The 19325-nt window shown below is 44.5% G+C and overlaps 1 protein-coding gene across 1 annotated transcript in view; it reads left to right on the top strand.

The window, feature by feature from the left end:
• Positions 1–227: 227 nt before the first annotated feature.
• Positions 228–19325, top strand: part of KIAA1549L (KIAA1549 like) — a 78719-nt gene continuing 59621 nt past the window's right edge. Inside the window, exons 1-8 of the mRNA XM_088057414.1 lie at positions 228–342; positions 4574–4906; positions 7703–8320; positions 9658–9770; positions 11683–11902; positions 13528–13661; positions 15919–16081; positions 18795–18854. Coding sequence (XP_087913540.1) covers positions 228–342; positions 4574–4906; positions 7703–8320; positions 9658–9770; positions 11683–11902; positions 13528–13661; positions 15919–16081; positions 18795–18854 — 1756 coding nt within the window. The remainder of the gene's footprint in view (positions 343–4573; positions 4907–7702; positions 8321–9657; positions 9771–11682; positions 11903–13527; positions 13662–15918; positions 16082–18794; positions 18855–19325) is intronic.

The raw sequence follows: 19325 nt of genomic DNA, 5'->3' as shown, positions 1-19325 counted from the left end.
GTGTCATTTGCCTTCTTGGACACCTGAGCACAGCTGGCTCATGTTCAGCTGCTGTTGACCAGCACCCCCAGGTCCTTTTCCCTGGCCACTTTTCAGCCACTCTTCCCCTGGCTTGTAGCACTCCATGGGGTTGTTGTGGCTCAAGTGCAGGACCCAGCACTTCATCTTCTTGAACCTCATCCTGTTGGCCTTGTCTCATCCCTCCAGCATGTCCAGATCCCTCTGCAATGGCCTCCTCCCTCCAGCAGTTCAATGCTCCAGCCCAACTTAGCGTTGGCTGTGAACTTCTTGAGGATAACCTTGATCCCCTCATCCAGATCATCAATAAAGATATTAAAGAGGGTTGGCCCTAACAGTGCTCCCTAATGACTGTCCCCAGCTGGATGTGGCACCATCCCCACCACTCTGGGCCCAGCCATCCAGCCAGTTCTTACCCAGCAAAGAGTGCACATGTCCAAGCCATCGGCTGCCAGCTTTCCCAGGGGAACGTTTGGGAGACATTATCAAAGGCTTTGCTGAAGTGTTTGTTGGCAAGTAATTGTATTTCTCACAATCTGATTTTTTAATAATTTTGGAGATTTTTTTATAGCTTTGGAGTTACTTTCCCTTAGGGCTGATTGATTTAGAGCTGCATAAAATCCAGATTGCTTACGTATATATTTTATATATAATAATGTATATAATTTGGATTTCTGCTGTGCTTAATGTAGCTACAGCTACTCTTAGATAGGTATTAGTGTATTCCTAAAATTTAGCCTTTACAGTACGTAATAGCAGTTGGGGATCTTTTTTGGACATATTCTTTTTGTCTCAAAAATGAATAATTAAAGCAACTTGATTGGAAAATTGAAATTCTGTCTTCAACCTGCTGAAAGTTATGAAAAGATACATACTTGATGTATAATGGGGAAGATGTCTCTGTCAGTCATGCAATAAAACTTCTGAACGTCCTCTTAATCAACTTCACTTTTAAATGTTATTAATCCAGATGATCTGTGAGTAATGCAACCAGAGAAGTCGAGACAACAAAAGTCTTCTGCTGTTGAAGATGCCTTTGAGTTGCTATTTTGTATTGACTCAGAAGTGGCAGAAGGGAATTGTTAGAGTGTGTCCAGAGTAGGGTGATGAAGATGATGAAGGACCTTGAGGGCAAGATGTGGAAGATGCCACTGAAGTCACTTGTTTTGCTCAGCTTGGAGAAGAGAAGGTGAAGGGTGCTCTCATGGCAGCCTACGCCTCCCTCACTTTATTAAAGGGGAGACTTGAGGGTTGTGCCTTTAGGTGTGCACAAAAGTACTCAGAAATGTAAAAATCGTGGTTTTCCCCAAACTGGACTGATTTTTAGCTTCTTGCTCTGGCATATTATAAATGTTTCTCATTATTGGTAATGGAAAGGTCCCTCATCAATGATGGCTGTTGTGATGAGGTAACTGCTAGATGGGTTTTAGGACTGTTGGAGGTGGTGGTGCATCAACAGGCTGAAATATGAAAGAATAACAGGTGGTCTAGAGGCAGGGGGAGCAGCTACTGGTGTGAGCAAGCAGTGGCTCAGTGCACAATGCACGCTGTGGGGAGTTTTCATCGTGGCTTTCCTGTTGATTTGAATTGGTTGTCTCCTCTTTCATCAAGTGTGTTCAGCTGTTGATAGATGGAGGAGTGAAATGTTTTCCTGCCTGCCCTTTTTTTCCATGATGCAGTCTTGGTTTGCACAGTTTTTGGTTGTGAGCTGTAGTGTCTGATGCCATCCTAACAACTCTCAAGCAAAGAGTACGCCCTTCAGTTTAAACTCCATTTATTGTGCCTGTCTGGTTACTACCAGGATGTTGAATTTATGGCAGTTTGAAACAGATACTGACAGTCAATATCTTTCCATAGGCATAGAATAAAAGAAAATCTGCTGCAGTGGAATGCTGGCATCATACATAGGTTGCAGAATATTGTGTAATTTTCTTCAGGCTTCAGTAACTCCAAAGCTTTACTTCATTAATGGGCATGAGCAGAGAAATTGGCAGTCGGTAGGGAATGGAAGGAGCAAGACCTGAAGGACTGGAATTAAGCAGTGGCTAGAGGATATTTTTATTTGTTGTTTTATCTTCTTTGCAATGTTGGAACTTTTCTTCACTTCTTGTCAATATGGGGTAACATCAGCGCTTTTTCCAGGTTTATGTTGTGTCTCTGCTCGTAATCATTCTCATTAAACCAACGTGTGAAGAAATGTTTGAGGAATGGTGCAGTCTGTGCAAGGACTGATGTTGTCAGGTTTTACTGTTTCAGAAAAGAAGAAAACATTGGCTTGCTCGATTCCGCTTTAGAACTCGTGCTAGACTAGTTCTAGGACTAAAGGCTAGAAGAAATCCCACATGAAGGCTTTGCCATCGCTTTTCAGTTCTGAGGTGAAACAAGACATTTCGAGGTGTAACAGGCTGGGTAATGATGATTTCACCAGCAGAGATATTTAAGCTGCAAGTCGCCTAAAGCTTGGTTTTGCAAAGCGCATCAGCTAGTTCTTAATTTCAAACACATGTTTGAATCCATTCTAGCTGAGCAAAATCCATCTTCTTTCCCACCTTCTGTTAAAAATCTGCCAGACTCACAGGGAAGGAAAAGCCACCAAAACACAGTCTAGAACATAATGTGCCTTCCAACATAGGGTAGAGTATCAGAAACCAGGCCACACCAGTCCCCTGGTGACACATCAGCAGCTGTGGCCCAAATACAAAAGTGTCCCTTCTGTGCTGCAAACCTCTCCTTGTGGACTCTGCAGCCTCCTGTCCAGCTTGCTGACCTTCTGGAGCAGCTCCATAAAAGTGGATTGTGCTCCCTGTTCCCCTGCTTGTCTCACATTGCCATAGGTGGCATAGCACTGTGTGTACCTCATTCTGCTTTTCTCTGGTGTGCAAGTTAACCTCTGCCAGGTGAAAGGTCTGGGGACTTCTTTGGTTGCTTGGAAGGCAGAGCTCTTTGGTGTTGCCCATCCTGGGGCTGCTTCCCTAAACCAAATTGCTTCTGGAGACTATATTTATTCTTGCATCTCAGTGAAGGAGACAATAATAGCTGTTTTTCACCATGGCTTAATTAAACTTTTAAATGCAGGGATAAAATAGAAGATCTCTTGTTTGGTTTAGGTTTTCTTTCTTGGTTTTCTTGATTTTGTTTTTGTTTTTGTTTGGGTTTTTTTTTGTTTTCTTTTTAGAGAGAGAAGATGCTGAACATAATTCCATCACATTCCTGTGGAATGCTCACAGGAACCTGAAGGAGCTGGTCTAACCATCTACTGTGGCCTGTGTGTATGGATGATGGGTGGTGTAGAAATTTAGGAGGAAAGAAAATTGTAGGAAGAAAGAAACTTAGCTTTAAATAGGTGCAATATGATCCATTTTCCTCCCTTTTGCTGTAAGGTGTCCCACTGCTGGCTCCTGTCCATGTGGGCTGATCCCAGTTGGTGCTGCTGGCTCTGCTGACCCGTGGGCTCAGGGGTGGCTGGAGCCAACGCCCAGCCCATTTTATGTGTCTCAAGATCTGCTCTGCTTGCTCTTCCACACCATTATGCTGTTAGTCATGGGGCTGTGGAGGAGGTTGGCATCCCCTGTGTCTGATCCAGATGTGCTGCAGCTGGAGGGAAGGGTTTAGCCCCATGTTTTTCCTCTGCTTGGCTATGCAAGGGGACACAGATTGGCATGGTATCAAGTGCCAGGACTGAGTTTTGATCTATTGTCTTGACGTGGGGGAAGAGGAAATAAAACCCCTCCACCTTAAATTTTACTCTTGAGTGAATCTTAATCTTTAAATTAGTACAAATGTTAGCATTCCCATTCTGTGGTTTTAGAATAACTGTAATCATTTCAAGAACACAAAGCCTAGGAACATTATGGTGTTGAATGCAGAGTAAACTGGTGTTTGAAATGATGTGTTGTGCATCTGCACATGTCATTAAAAGAGTTTAATGTCCTAATTTGTTTTGGATCTTGCCCCCCTCTCCTCTTGTTCATCCCTGTTTTATTTTCTCCCTTTTGTGCCTGTAATTGCGTGTGTTATTAGAGCTGGCAGGATGAGCACCTCCAGATGCATCCTACAGGAACGCAGCCAGTGCTGACTCTATTCCCACGTCAGACTGCATGCCAAGCCACTGAAGCCTGCTTGTCAAATCCCATACCCTTTCTGCACTGCTTCAAACCCATCTTCTCACACAATATTTTGACACAGGGTGACTCATGGCAACCTCAAGAGTTGTCCCAGCCTTATGAATGTGTCTTTCAGTATGTTGAGACATCCCTGGTAAAAGCAGGATTTTGGAATAGCGTGGCCTAGGCAGCTTTCCTTATCCTTCTGGCAGATGATGTGAGTTGAGGGGTTTAAAATCTGTTCTGTTGAACCTTTCACTGGATTTCATGTCTGGGATTTTTTTTTTTTTTTTGCGGTAAACTTTCTCTGAATTTTTATGCACTCTGAAAAAAACAACAAAAAATTCACTTGTTTCACCAAATTTAATGCATTTTGTGTTGTGATTTGTGCAGCAAGATAGCAACTCTTCATTTTGGGGAAGAATATACTCATTTTACTTATTCTTTCACAGGTATCAGGCAACAGCATATCAATGATGCTCCTTCTATGGGATCTTTTCCTAATTGGAGATCTATACTATCACCAACACGGCCTTCCACAGAAACTAAGACTCCCTCAGCAGCTGATATTTCTCTGGGACAGACTTTGGAGAACGCAGACTTGCTTCAGATGATAAAAACAACGCTGACTGGCGCACGTACCAGGACTTTGGATCAGATGCACCTGGCACCCTCCCTCTATCAAGGCAGTGGGAACAGTGCACCTCAGGAACCCGCTGAGGTTTCAGCTGAATCGCCTCTGAGGCCGTCGTCTCAAGACACAGATGACACAGCTGCTCTAACAGGTTTGCCTCAGCTTGGTATGTTTGCCACCCTGTCCACCACACCACCAGTGACACATTTGAGTACAGCTGTGCCATCCCAGCCAGTGCCATTAGAAACACCCTCCATTCCCAAAGAAAGCACATCAGGATCAGACATGCTTGCTGCTGTTCCATCACCATCATTCTCCTCATTGGTAATTCAGTCACCTCATGCCATTAACTTTTCTAAACCAGATGTACTGTCCATCCAAGTGCCTTTGTCTGCAGATCCTGCAGGTTTCTTCAGCACAGATTCAGCTAGCTCACAGGTCAGTGAAAGCAGGAATAGCACTCTAAGCATGGTACATTCCAGTGTGGTGAATCACAGAGAGGGTCCCAACTTGTTTATGGGGGCCATGCTTTTCATTGGATCAACAACAGTGCATTTCACAGAGTTAGTGGGAAAAGGGTTTCCTTTGGAAAGGACCTCTTTGTCATCTGTATACTCTGATATTCCTGGGTCAAAAGTGCATCAGTCTCCCCTGACAGTAACTTCCAAAATTTGTCATGGTTCCTTAATGAGAGTGTGTATAATGTCTCTTCTGCTGGAGCCATTTAGGGCAGCACTGACTGGCAGAATGAGTGGTATCACTCTTCTGTCATCATCAGTTTTTCAGGATAAAGCAGAGGTTCCTATGTCAGTCTTCACGCTGCGGGTAGTCCACATCTAATACTGCTAATGAGTCACCCTCAGTCTTTCACAGCACTGACTAATTGTACTACAGGTTCTAACCCTGCACCTTTCATGTCATCAGCCTCCAAGAGCCTGGCTGAGGTCTCCAGCTCAGCACAGAGCATGTCCTCCCTTTCACAGCCAATATCACTCATCCCAGATGTAAAGCACGCTCGCAGTGCAGCGCTGCCAGTACGAGAATTTAGAAGCAAAACAGATATTCTCTTTAGAAATGCAACACACTCCTCCCCAACAAGCCCAAGGTCTCCCTTGCTAACTGAGACAAACGAGGTGTTTACTGGGGCAGCACGCACAGCCAGTCCCAGAGCAGCAGCAGCCAACCAGGACAGGCTGCAAATCCCTCCCGCTGCTGCCTCGCAGCGCTCGCCGCCGCCTCTGAATCAGACTTTTGCAGAAGGCTTGACTGATGTAACTCAGCAGGCAAATAGCACGAGTCTCCCAGATGCTTCTGCCCTGCTCTCCCAAATCTTGGTGGCTTTCCTGTGGCAAGGACAGCTCAACAGCCTTCCACAAGAGGAGTGACAGCAGAGATGTCCGTGAACTTTGATGCTAATAATGTTCTGCATTATGGAACTCAGCTTTCCCAACTTTCTCCAGATATCCAAACCTGTACAATGCTCATAGGATCAAGGATACTGGACACTGTTTTGGAGATGGCCATGATGACTCTTGATCTAGCTGCAGTGCTGTTAATTACTTCCATTGTACGCCTTTCAAAACCTGAACTTGTTACCACAAATACTTCTGCTGCTACTGTTTTCGTGACTGCACATCTAACACCTGGAGATGCAGAAAGTTCAGACCTAACAGTAAATGAAGACAAAAAGATGAGAGTACCCACTCTTGTGATTCCACATGCAGAATATTCATCTCCAAGAGCTTTAAATCATTTAACCTCTGGTCAGACTTTGCATTCAGTTGATAAAAAGCCACTCTCCTCTGTCATGCCTCCAGCGTGGGGTATGCTGCCATCACTTGTTTCTGTGACAACAATGATGGACAGCCACAGTTCTGGCTCTTCCAGGATTTTGAATGCAGACTCTGAAAGCAATTTAGATCCTGTCAGCCTTCCTGAAGTTGTAACTTCAGTTGCTACGTGGACCAATAAAGCGTTGCTTTCTGCAGCTGGCATTAGTATTCCTTCGGTAAAAACTTCAGCCCAGATGGGAATAAGGGAAGTTGCTCCAAGTATTTTTCCATTGGAAGATGAGCACCATGCACCATCCTTGGTAGTGTCAAGTCTGCAAAACAAAATTAATACAAATGAGCAGCCACTCTTCTCCACCCCTCCAGCAAACTATACATATACATCTTATAGTCAAAACATTTCAAATTTACCCTTTGCTGAAAAGAATAACTTTTCAGAATTTGATGTAGATGCATTTGCACTGAAAACATCTCCTGTTCAGTATTCATCCATTGCTACTGCATTGACAATGCCTGATCCTGTGCAAAAAAATCATGGAAACATGGCTGAAAACACTGCTGATTTCTTCCGTGTTGGAGATGTTCCTATCAGTGCGCCTGAGGAAGCACCTCTCCATTTACATGTTCCTCCTGTTAATGCTGGAGGTGCTCTCCCAAGCTCTCTAGAATCCCAAACAAGTGATGCTGGAAAGATTACTGAGTGAAACATTAGGCACAGCACTGGTGTTGGCTTTTCAGCTCATTGACAGCTTGACTACTTCAGCCCCAAACAGAAGCAGAGTCATCCTTTGCCAGCCCGGTCCCCTTTCTCTGTAACCAAGCTTTCTGGCTCAACTCTCTTGAATAGTTTTATCTCAGAAGACACTGGTTCTGGAAGTTTTCCAGAATTTTCTGGCAACCAGTTGTAGTCCCCTGGTTATTTGGTGATGGCTGATAAATATCCAGCCACGTTCAGTGAGGAGGAGTGGGACACAAGTGCCACAAGTCAGTCTAGCTCCCAGTAACATATCTAATAATGCTACCAAGGGCATCCCATTGCAAACCCCTACCACCAGTGCTCTGCAGTCAAGTCATCATAACTTCTGTCCATGCATCACCAATACAGATAGAGTCTCCTTTTTTGCCAACAACCAACTTTACCCATTCTGTTCTTACAGTGTTATCTGGAGTATCTTCTGGTGCAATACCTACAGTAGAAACTTCAGAAGCAAAACCACTAACAAGGAAATCACCTCCAGCTTCACCAGTGCCAGCTTCTTCCTTCTTTTCTCTAGGCACTGAAAACACACCTTTGCCATCTGTGATGGCTTTAAGCACACCGATACTGACACTAACAAAAAATAACACTGCCACAAAAGCGACATCGGATCTAAGCTCAGTAGGAGCACAGGCAGATTTTCCTTTTGCAACGAGAAACACGACTGCCTCACCTCTGGACATGCCAGCTCTGCTCGTAACCCCCAAGAGCAGCACGGTCACAGCTTCCACACTCACAGCACCCACAGCCCATGTACCGAGGCAGATAGAAACAACAGTAACTGACACCCAGAAGTTCCCGCGCTCAGACATCACCAAAACGCCAACCCCATACCCACTGACAGTGACAGCAGCTTTGACATCTATTACAGCATCAGCGAAAACAACTAGGCTTCCCCCCTCCGCAGTGGAACTCACCCCAGCTCCTCCCGACACCACGGCAGCAGCCGCTTTTGCTAACATGACGGCAGCTCCCTCCCTGGATTGCCGGCTCTCTGCCAACATGATGGTGAAAACAGGTATGTGCAGCCCCTGGGCTCGCTGAAGGGATCTCCTGTGCCCGTGAGGGGCAGCTGCTGAGGCGTGAGAAGCACACCCCAGTGTCAGAGAGCGTGGGGCAGTAGTGGTTAACCTGCTGCGCCGACCAGCCAGAGGGGTGCAAGCGGGGTTGTTGGAGATGGAGATGGCATTGGCTTTACTTGGGGCTTGGGTTTTAACACCAGTGTGGCAAATGAAGTGGTGAGATCAGCTGCTGTGAAGTTCAGGGGGTGGCTGCAGGACCACCTGTGTGGAGGGACAGCCCTGTGAGCCGGGATGGTTTGGTGCCTGTGTCACTGAAGAGGACAGTGCAGTAACCTGCCTTGGTCCTCAGCCCTGTTTATGCACAAAAACCTAATTCTGTTCTGATATGGACACCTAATTCTATCATTACAGATCTGCTTGAAAATATGTTTAGCATTTAGAGTTGCACACTTCAAAATGGGAGGATTTTGGGTTCTCTATATGAACAGTGCCACTTGTGGCTCTGGCTGTGTTTTTGTGGGCAGCTTCTCCTTAGCTGTCTCTTAAAGGGGCCTGGAGAGGTACCTTGCCCAGGCTTCTCATGGGCTCCTTTTGGCAGCACAGCACCAGAAGATGTGTGTGTCTTGGAGATCTCAGCAAAGAATAGGTACAGAAAAGAGTTTGTGACCTTGCATGATGCAGGCTACAGTGAAATAAGCAGCTTTTGGACCTAATGTGTGTTTGTTAGCTGCTAAATATCCCCATCAGTAGTGTGATGAGTACAGTAGCAATTTCTAAAGATAGAAGTAGCTTGTGTACAGTATATGATTGAAGGTACTCAAGCACAGCTATAAAATTCTTTCTGCAAATTATAAGAGCAAAAGAAGAGGGTGGTAGGTTTATTAAAGAAAGCATACAAATGCTGCCTAAACAGAAAATAATTGTAACAGTGGAGCAGCAGATTTCTTTTATGTAACTGTGGCCATGAAGATGTGGAGCTTGCCCGTGCAGCTCTGGCTCAGTCCCCTGGGGATGCTGTGCCAGTCTGTCCTCAGGCAGCAAGTGGCCTCGTGCCTCCTTGGAGAGGCAGCATGGCAAAGACTTCTTGTTGCTGCTAAAGAAATTGCATTTGTTAGACCTTGCTCTGGAAGCATGGAAACAATGGGCTATTGCCATGGGATGAATAGGGAACTCAGGAGCTGCTGAGCCCCTGCAGTTCTTGTCTTTGGAGCTGCTGCTAATCCAAGCTGCTTTGATGATCCCTGCACAGCCAGCCCCATGTAAAACAATTAAAGAAAGCAAACAGGAGCGTGGTGATGTCTCAGACCACCCTGTGGCTTTTGTTGCTCCACAGTTCTGTTTCTGAACACAAGGAGGATGATGATCAGCAATGCCTTCAGGGAGAGTGTGAGAAAAGGCCTCAACCAAGTGCTGAGACAAGCTTTCAACCAGAACGTCAGCGCTCAGGTAAGCGTGCTGGGCTTTCCATGCATGATTTCACCAGAACAGCTCCCCCACCAGAGAGCCACAGCTGGCTGCAGCTCCAGTGGTGTCTCTGGATGCAGGAAGCCTCTTGAAGGGGAGCACTGAGATGACTACGGAGAGCAGGCAGAGGTGGCACCCACCCTGGTCTCTAAAAATATAGGGAATACTGCAAAGCTTTTAGCGGCTTATTTGATGAAGAAGAGAGAAATGCAAACTTCTTTTTAGTGTGCTCTGGGAAATGACTACTGACAGCAGTTTGCTCTTCTCCCTGCAGCTCAGGAGTGACTTCTGCTCAGGGCAGCCAAGTGCTGCTGTGCTCAGCCTGGATCAATGGCAAGAGCAGGGCTGGTAAACGGGATGTCACTGCTGTCAGTCCCACCCCCTGCTTTGAAAACCCAGTACCTGACAGGTGCAATTTCACAGGGACAAGAAGCCTGAGCAGGGAGAAAGCACATCTCACTGAAAATAAATGGAGGTGGATGTGTTCATCTCACCTTGCAGCTAAATTGCACGAGCCTCTGCACTGCTGTGTGTGAGAGCAGGCTCGGGAGGGCTGCCCTTTTCCTTGGGACACAGCTTCCTGTGCCCTTAGGCTGGGGTTTGTGCTGTTAAGCCAAACCTCTGGGAAGGCAAAAAGTAATTTTTCTCAAAACAGAGGTCATCAAGTTGACTTTGGTCCTCATGCTTTATTGCTGCAAGTGTGGAGGATGTCAGTGGGTTTGGGAAATATGTGTTCCTTGGCAGCAGCTATGAAAGCTGCCAGGTTTCATCCCCCACCTTTTTGAAAACTTGAGAGGAGCTGCCTTCTTCTAACAGAGGAAACCAGCTAAAACTTAGTGAGGAGGACCAGTTCCAGGGGTAAAACATTTTGGAAAATGCAGAATTTTGAGGTAAAACTCAGCTCACGTTTTGACTTACAGTCTGTCTGTTCTTGTGGTTTGGCATTTCCACTCGTATAGGTCCACTCATAGACTCAGCCAGCTGGGACAGTACAGAACAGGAGATAAGAGACAGCCCAATCAAATATTGGAAACTAGTCCTTCAAAAATCTGTCTGCGAACCTGCAATGGCAGAAACACGCAGGAAGCCAGTGAGCTTCAGGCATGGGGTAGTGTTAGCATTCAGGAACACAGTCACAGAATGATTATATGAAGGTGTTTTATTAAAGAGCTCTGGGTGTCAGGGGTACACAAACCCAAATCTGACCCAGTTTGGTTTTGAGCTGAACATATTTTATACTCTATCATTATATAACTTACATATTAATTATTAAACTTACATTGCTCTGTTGTATACATTGATTTTACCCAAGCATGGATTTCTCATGATCCCCCTCAAACCCCTAACATTGTTCCTCATGATTCTTTAAACAATAATTATATCTAATCACATCTAACAGTTATATCATTTATCATATACTGACTACACAGGTGCAGTTTCACATGATCTTAGCAAGCACAAGGCCTAACATTTCCCAGGGCCTACTCTTAACACTTTTCCCAGGGCTTGCCAAGCCTAAATTTCTTCTTAACTCCCCAAATTTTCTATGATTTTAAAACCTTTTACTATCAGTAGCTCTCTGTGTTTTTCCATGCATATGTAAAATGTCCCAGTGTCTGTGCACGAACGAAGGCCCAGCCTAACCTGGAGGTTTGCAGCTGTGGTGGCAGCTCTGCACTCCTTCAATTTGGAGCCCATGCTGCATGAGCTGAGCCTAAAACTCTCTGAGCACTTCTGCTCATACCGTGTCTGCTATGACATTGATCCTACAGTGGGGATTACAGGATAAAAACCCTGCAAGGGACGCACATTCAGGGTGAGAAACCCCATCAAACTTTGGCTGAGCTGCAAGCAAACTAACAGAAGCACGTGCTTGCTTCCCTGTGTGTTTTAGGTGGAAATCCTGGAGCAGTCGAGTAACCTCACGGTTGGTTACTACGTGACGAGGGGCAGGCTGGTTTTCACGCCGGCTGCGGTCACTGAGAAGCTGCTCGCCTACGGCATCGGCAACGCCACGGCAGACATGAAGCAGCACGTGCCACACCTGCAGGCTGTGGTGGCCCTGGCCCTGCCCTGGCAGCCCCTGCCTGCCTACCACTTCCAGCTGAAGACGGGTGAGCGAGGGCTGCCCTGCCCGGCCCGGCCGTGAGCTCATGGAACAGTGCCCAGGGACTCTCTGGGCCACGGCTCTGCTTTGGGTTTGATGGCCACAGAGGCTACCTAGAACAGAGGCTAGGCAGTGTTAAAGGAATAAAGTGGCTAAGGATCACCTTAGCTCCTTTTTTAAACCTTTTTTTAGCATCTTTAATATCTTAAGTATCAAAGGATGCGGCTTGGGCAGGGCAAGAGCCTGGCTGAGGATCCACCCAAGATGGACCCAAGATGGGCCCTGGCTCAGGAGTTTCACACTTTGATAGGTTCTGCTCCATTTCCACATTGGGGTTAATTGCCCAATTGCAGCTGCAGGTGATGCAGTCCCATCCTCCCAGATTGCTCTCCTCAATTCGCTGCTGCTTGTGCTTTTTGGGCCCGGAGCTGCCACGGTGTCCTTGGTTGTGGGGCTGGAGAAGGATTGTTGTGTGTGCCTGAGCTGTGAGGAGAACTTGAACACTTTGTGTGGAGTTCAGAGCTACTAATGCAGTGCAGAGTCCGGAAAATGTGAAAGTTAAAACTCAAGGCATCAGGTACAGGTGTTGCTTTCCTGTGGGCAGCCCTGCCCTTCCTGGTGCTCTGCTGCCAGGGCCACGGGCACTGCTGTGAGGGTGATGCCTCAGGATTTTAGCTTTTATGTTTTGCATATATTTGTAATCCTGCAATTCTTTAGTGTCTACCTCTAAACTCCATATAGAGTGTTAGCTGCCGTTCTCCCAGTTTGGTCAGACAGAACAATTCCCCTCCAGACCTGGGAATCCAGGACACCTCACTGTCTCAGGCCCTGGGAAATGCAAACAAAAGTGAGTTGGACGGAGAAAATTTGGGGTAAATTACTTAATTACCTGAAGCTGTAATTGGAAGATTAACCCCCAATATACAAATGGACCAAACTAACAAAAGAGTGAAAAATCGTGACCCGTTGTCCATTTTGGGTGCAGCTCCTGGGGGACCTTTGTCTGCTCAAAATGTACCTGAAGGCCCTTCAATAAATAGAACTGCTTTTTATTCCCTTAGTTTTGCCTGGCCTCTGTTTTAAGGTAGTCCCAAAAAGCCATTAAGGGGAGGTGGCAGCAAGCATCAGTGCAGAGTCGGTGAGCACAGAGTGCTCTGAAATGATGTATTAAATGATAAAAAATATTTCTTGCATATGTGCTTACAATGTTTGTATACACATACTTATGGCAGTTAAAGTTAAGTGTATTTTTCCTAGAGTGAAAATAAAACAGAATAAGAATCACTATTATGATTGATAATATTTTTCAGGACCAAATGACCTGCAAGATTTAAGATTATAACTTGTCTTTTGGAATGACTTTGCTTACTCCTGGCTCTGAGCAAGAATATGCACAGTGAACAGGCCCTACCATCATATATATCATTGCAGAAGCAATCTCCATTTGTTTGTGGAGAGTATCAGCTCTAATAATGCAATTTAATTCTTACATTTTGTCTTAATTAAGGCTAATTTAGTGCAGTTCCTGAAGTGGAATTATTTTCACACACTTAATGTGTAAATTGATCATTTTTTTCTTGGTGCTGCAACTGAGAATACTTTGTCCACATGCTAATGCCTTCCTTTTTCCAGAGCTGCAGTTTGTGGGCCAAACTGACAATATTCAGTCATGCAAATTTGTTCAGACCATGGAACAGAGACTCCAAAGGGCATTTCAGGATGCTGAGAGAAAGGTCCTCAACACCAGCAACAACTTAACTGTTCAGGTACGGTGTCGGGAGCTTTGCCAGTGCCTGTTGCCAAACACTCCTGGTTATTCTTTGCCATGTTTATGTTTTTATTCCAACACAGTGCCTTTGCTAGCCACTGTGGAGGGAAGTTTATGTTTTCATCTGCAATAAGATTGTTTTATGCATTGCAGGAAAACTTGATTTATAGAAGGCTGTTGCTTTTCATGAATTGGAGTTTTTGCAATACAAGTTCAGTCATATAAATGAAATTCCAAGTATAAAAACAGAGTCTTCGAAATTTGTTTTTATTGAACATGTTATTCTGACACATTAGCTGCTTTCAGAGAGGCTATTCAGGTAAGAAGATGGTGCTAGGCACAGTTGTTTTAAAGACCTGAAATAATGGAATAGATTTCTTTCTCTTGGTATGCATTTCAGTTTCACACTCGTGGGCACAAATTCACCACAAAGGGTCTCATTTTTACACACCTTCAAATGTAGAGTGGGCCAACACTCTTATGCTCTATGCCATACTTCAGGAATAAAGAAATGATCCTCTGGGCAATATTATGGGTATATTTTTGATTTATGATAAAACCATGTATAGATTGTGTTCCTCAGAAGGAAAAAAATTACCATCATCACTCTGCTTAGTTATTTTGGTGCTGTTTCATGTGAGCTTCTGTTCAAACTGGAGGAGTTCAGAGAGGCAACAAAGCACAGGGCAAGAGAGGGCCTACCACAGTAGGTAAAGCAGTTATCAAGCTTTTCAGTAGCTGAACTTGGGACATTGAGGGGAACTCCATGGTGCCTAATTTGCTTGTGGTGGAAGTGGCAGATCTCACAAAGCACCCAAGCAGTTTTGGAGAGAGCCCTAGAAGAAGGTAGTAGCTGTTTTCGTGGGTATTGCCAATTTAAGGAGAGATAGGATGGAGGTCCTGGAGGCAACATATAAGCTGGGAAGTAACAGGCTCAAGGGTGTGATCTTCATGATAAATTTTTCTGAAGGCATTCCAGTATCTTGCAAAAAGACTAAGTCTGTGCAACAAAACATTGTATGAGGGCTTTAGATTAATTGAGAACTGGGGAACAGTTCTGGAGCAGACAGAGCCAGTCCAGAAAAGGCATTGCTGCCCTAGGAGAGTAGAGGGAAGGTGGATAAAAGGCATGAAGCATCTTCCATGCAAGGAGAAATGAAATTGGCCATATCTCTCCAGCCATGAACGCTGTAGTGAATCAGGAACTCTCACTTTGAGTTCCCCATAACAGAACTACTCAGATTTAAATAAAAAGAAGCATCCTTTCACATACTATGTGATAAAGGTGTCCAGATGTAAGTGGAGAAAAAAAAATGTAAATTACGAAAAACATTTGGCCAAAGATATGGAATAAAAAGTCATCAATCCTTTTTAAACCCAGGCATATGATTTATGGCTCTGATATAGCTATGGGATAATCTCACACTGTTGAATGCCATTTATTCCTCTTGTCCTGTGCTAATTCTCCAATCCTCTGCTCCAGACATTTGTAAGTGGACATTGGCTAGGCAAACTTTTGGTCTGACCTTGGGCTCTTCTGATGTGTTTTTTACACCATGGTTTTCTTTTAACTTGATGATCCAAACCATAAAAATGGAGTATTTAAAAAACATTTATGAATGCTGTTGGGCCTACCTATCAGTAGCCAAATAATCCCATCCCTCTTGCTCTTGGGCATAAGTTTTCCAAGAAAACTTGTGGGTTTTGTTCCTGGTGTTTGAGAATCTCATCCAGTACTTGGGTCCTCAAAATGTAGTAATCAAATTTGGGTTCAGGAAGAGACTGGCACTGAGCTAGAGTGGATAGGAGAGCAGGTATTCAAATGATATTAGGAACAGAAAGATGTGATATCCCTTAATTTCATACTGAAAATGTGTGGGTCTAGAAACAAGCAGTAGGAAGGCAGCAAAGACAGCAAGATAAACAGGAAAATTTCTCTGAATCCAGCACTGGATGATTTTTCTGATAAGCATCCTCTCCCTCATCCACATTTCCTGAGAAAACCAGGGGAAAACATTTTCAGTCTTGACTGCACCTTATCTGCCTTCTGCTGTCCTCCAGGAACCCTGCAAGTGCTAAAGCAGGGATTAAAGTATCACACAAGTAAAATTGAATGAGACGTAGGTAATCCATTCTTCAGGTTAACATTTCCCCAGTTTCTTTGCTCTGCCTTGGTGTTTTGGGGTTTTTTTTTGTGTTTTTTCTTTTTAATGAGCTGAACCACAGCATCACATTATTTTTTGCCTCTGTTTCAGATATTGAACACCTCCAACGTCTCCCAAGCTGTCACTCTGTTTTACGTAGTGAAAAATCAAAGCACAACTCTAAATGGCACTATTTCCAGCAACCTTCTTAATCAGCTGTCAGCTGAGCTGGTGGGTTTCTACCTCACCTACCCACCTCTCACCATTGCTGAGTGTAAGTATGTGCTTCCCAGCATCAAGATTAGCCAGCACCACAATTTGGCTTTGTTGTCAAGCTCAGGGATTATAGGTAGATTTTCTGGCTATTTTTTAAACTGTATTTTGCTAAAAAAAAAAAAAAAAAAAGGGTGGAGGGAGGAATTAGATGATTTTTTTTTTCCCTGTTTATTTTGGCCTCTAGCAATGCTGGCCAAAAAAACTAAGGAAAAACATATATAATCTGTCATTAATAAAAAAAAATTAAAATCCTATGCCAGGTTTCAAACAAAATAAAATTTTAGTTTTGTGAAAAGCAAAGCACAAAAGGCCCCAAAGTCTTCATTTTAGGAATGCTTAGCACATCACTGAACGAACTTTAGCTTCAGCATTGCCCTCTGCTTCTATGGAATCATCAGCCCCGGTGGTTGCTGGGCTGGGATCAGGCTGTGAGTGTGTTTTTGGGTAGTGGGGTGAGCTCCATCTGTGCTTCTATTTTAGAAAGTTGTTGCATTTGCTGAGCAGCATCCTCAGCTTACACGTGGTGCGAGCACTTTGGCATCGACAGTTTTCTTGCGTTCCAGTTGCTGTGAAGGCTCTGAGGTACAGAGAGCTGGTGTGGGCAGCCCCTGTGGTGTGTGTGCTCTCTGAGTCTGCCTGCTAATTTCTTTAAAGTGATTAAAGGGACAAGACACTCGTCTTGGGGGTTTCTGTTTAATCTGCTTTGTAAATGTGATGTGTAAAATTAAGCTGGCTGCAGACTGGAGTTGTGTGTTTGTGAGAAGAGGCAGGGACATGCTGGGTACGTCAGTGCAGAAGCAGACTGCTGGAAAGTGAGCACTGGGGAAAACAAAAATTGCCTCTTTTTTCCTTTTTGGCAGTCCATTTTGTTTGCAAACAGCCCCAACAGCAGAGAAATTACATGGTACAATTCTTCATCGGTGACTTCTGTGGGATAAGTGGTTTCTCCTTGCTGTGAGGCAGTCAGGAATCACAGCTAACTTAGGTGACCGTGCAGATCTTTGGGAAAGGAGGTTTGTAAGCTGTTCTTGAGGCATTGCCTATCAAATTACAATATTTGGATACAAATATGTGAAACTGCCCTGTAAGCTCTTGCACTGTGTTGGTGCACTTTCAAATCAGAGTTCCCATCACAGGGTAAGAGACACATCTCAAGGTGGGCTTGTGTTTTCATAGAGTCTTTCCACAGGCAAGGGGAGGCAGAGAGAGAGAGAGGCTGTTGATAATGAGTGTGGTCATGGACCTGGAAGGGATGTCCCCCATTTCTCATCAGACAGGCTCTTTTCTATGGCAGGTGGATGCCCTGTGCTCAGGACATGTCTTCAGGAGCCATCCACGAGCACAAGGAGAAAGCTGGAGGAAGTTTTGATGCTGGCTATGCTCAGTTCAAGTGTTTGGCCTCCAAAATAGGCCTTTTGCACAGGAAGAGGATTGTGATGTTTCTCACAAAGGCAATACAGGGATGTGCTTGGTAGTCAGGAGCTGTGCAAATCATTTGTCACACAGCACGTCTCATGTGGTACTGCAGTTCTCTGCTGATCCCCACACATGATGAACAGACCTGATAAAGTCTTTAGCAAGTGTTCCTTTATCAACTAGTGGCTTATATTTTATTTTGGAGCTCTTGGTTGTATTCCCAGTGCAGCAGCTGTACTGCAAACTCATGAACTCAATGCACGCCCAGTGTTTATGGCTCCAGACTGATAGTGTGTCTGGAAAATGTTTTCTTTGAGGAGTGTTTGATGCTTATTCATGTGGAAGTGTAGTTGTCTCAGTTTATCAAACAAATATTGAGGTTGTTCTCCGAGCATGTTATTTCCCAGTAGGCTCCAGTGGCTCCTCCAGAGCCTTTGCAGTCTGTCATGGAAATGCACAGCTCAGGGCACGCTGTGAAATCCTCCTCAAAAGCAGCTGCGCAATCAAATCCTTTGCAATGTTTACTATTCCAAGTCACTTTGGGGTGTAAAAATCAAGGTGACTCCATAGCAGCCTATCAATGTGCAGAGCACGGATGTTTTCTGAATGAAGTTCCCGGTATTAATCTATTGAGCAAACCCTGAGCTGTGTAATGAATTAGCAGCATATTGAGCTTTACAGCCTAGTGCACTTCAGAGATGGAGGAGCTAACAAAAGGCATCACAACAGCAAATATCAGCTTCTCACAGATGCAGACACATATAGGTGGGGATGCCTTAGATGGTGCACAGCGAGAGAGCACCACGCTCGGAGGTGTGCTCGCAGTTTTGTTAGTCTCGTTTGCAATCCATGTGGAGTCTGATCCTGCTATATTTTCTTATTATTTTAGGCTAAAACTATGGTCTGGGCTATGTAAAGATTAATCCAGAATCATCATGGAATCTCATCTGGTTTTCTGCAGGGGAGAAAGCAGCAGAGATGAATTTTACCTGTTTCACCTCTTACCTATCCTTCTTGGTTCTGGGCATTCCTGGGCTTCACCCCAGACTCTGTCCCAGCCAGTATTTTGGCAACAGGAGATATATGTTCTACTTTGTATGGCAGTGCTTCTTCTGTTTACACCTGGTGCTCTTTTTCAGACAGAAGAGAAATTGTTACCCTGAAAATTATGCTCTAGATCTCCTCTTGGGCCATAGTTCAGTTTTATTTGTTGCTGTCTGGGTAGCCAGTTTTGGGATGCATAACGTGTAGGATGTTGGAATATTATGGCATAATTTAATCTTCTATTTTTAAAGCTTTGGAGTATCCAAACCTTGATGTCTCGGAATCAACTAGAGACTACTGGGTGATAACAGGTACTTTCTAATGTCCTTCCCTCCTCCAGGCACTCCAGGTAATAATTTTTAGTGCTCATTTGTATGAACACAGCAGTGCAGCAATTTTACACAGAAATAAGTGGCTGCCCACTGAACCTGCCTTCAGCTGGGCAAATGTGCTTATTGTTACTCTGGGGCATAAATGATTGATCATCTTGAGCAGTGACATCTCCAGTGACCAACACCCACCTCAGAGTTTATAGCACTTTCTGAGAGTTTTGACACACAAATAGACACTTTTTTTTTTCCTTTTTCAAGACCCTGGGACATGGATTTAAATCTGAAATCAAAAGAGACACATAGACATTACTCTGGAACAAAGGTGAAGCTGTTACAGCAAGGAACTTTGTTATGATTTGCTGACTATCTGGGTCCAGGGTTTTTGGATTTTTGAATGTTTCACTTGAAGCTTTTAGGCTTCAAAATACTTCTTTTATCAAGTTGTTTCAC

This window comes from Pseudopodoces humilis, chromosome 7, assembly GCF_049639895.1.
Source record: "Pseudopodoces humilis isolate 2021_Gansu_Grassland_sample_001 chromosome 7, ASM4963989v1, whole genome shotgun sequence".
Taxonomy (NCBI): Eukaryota; Metazoa; Chordata; class Aves; order Passeriformes; family Paridae; genus Pseudopodoces; species Pseudopodoces humilis.
The sequence above is the reverse complement of the archived record's forward strand: the minus strand, read 5'-3'. Positions and strand labels throughout refer to the sequence as shown.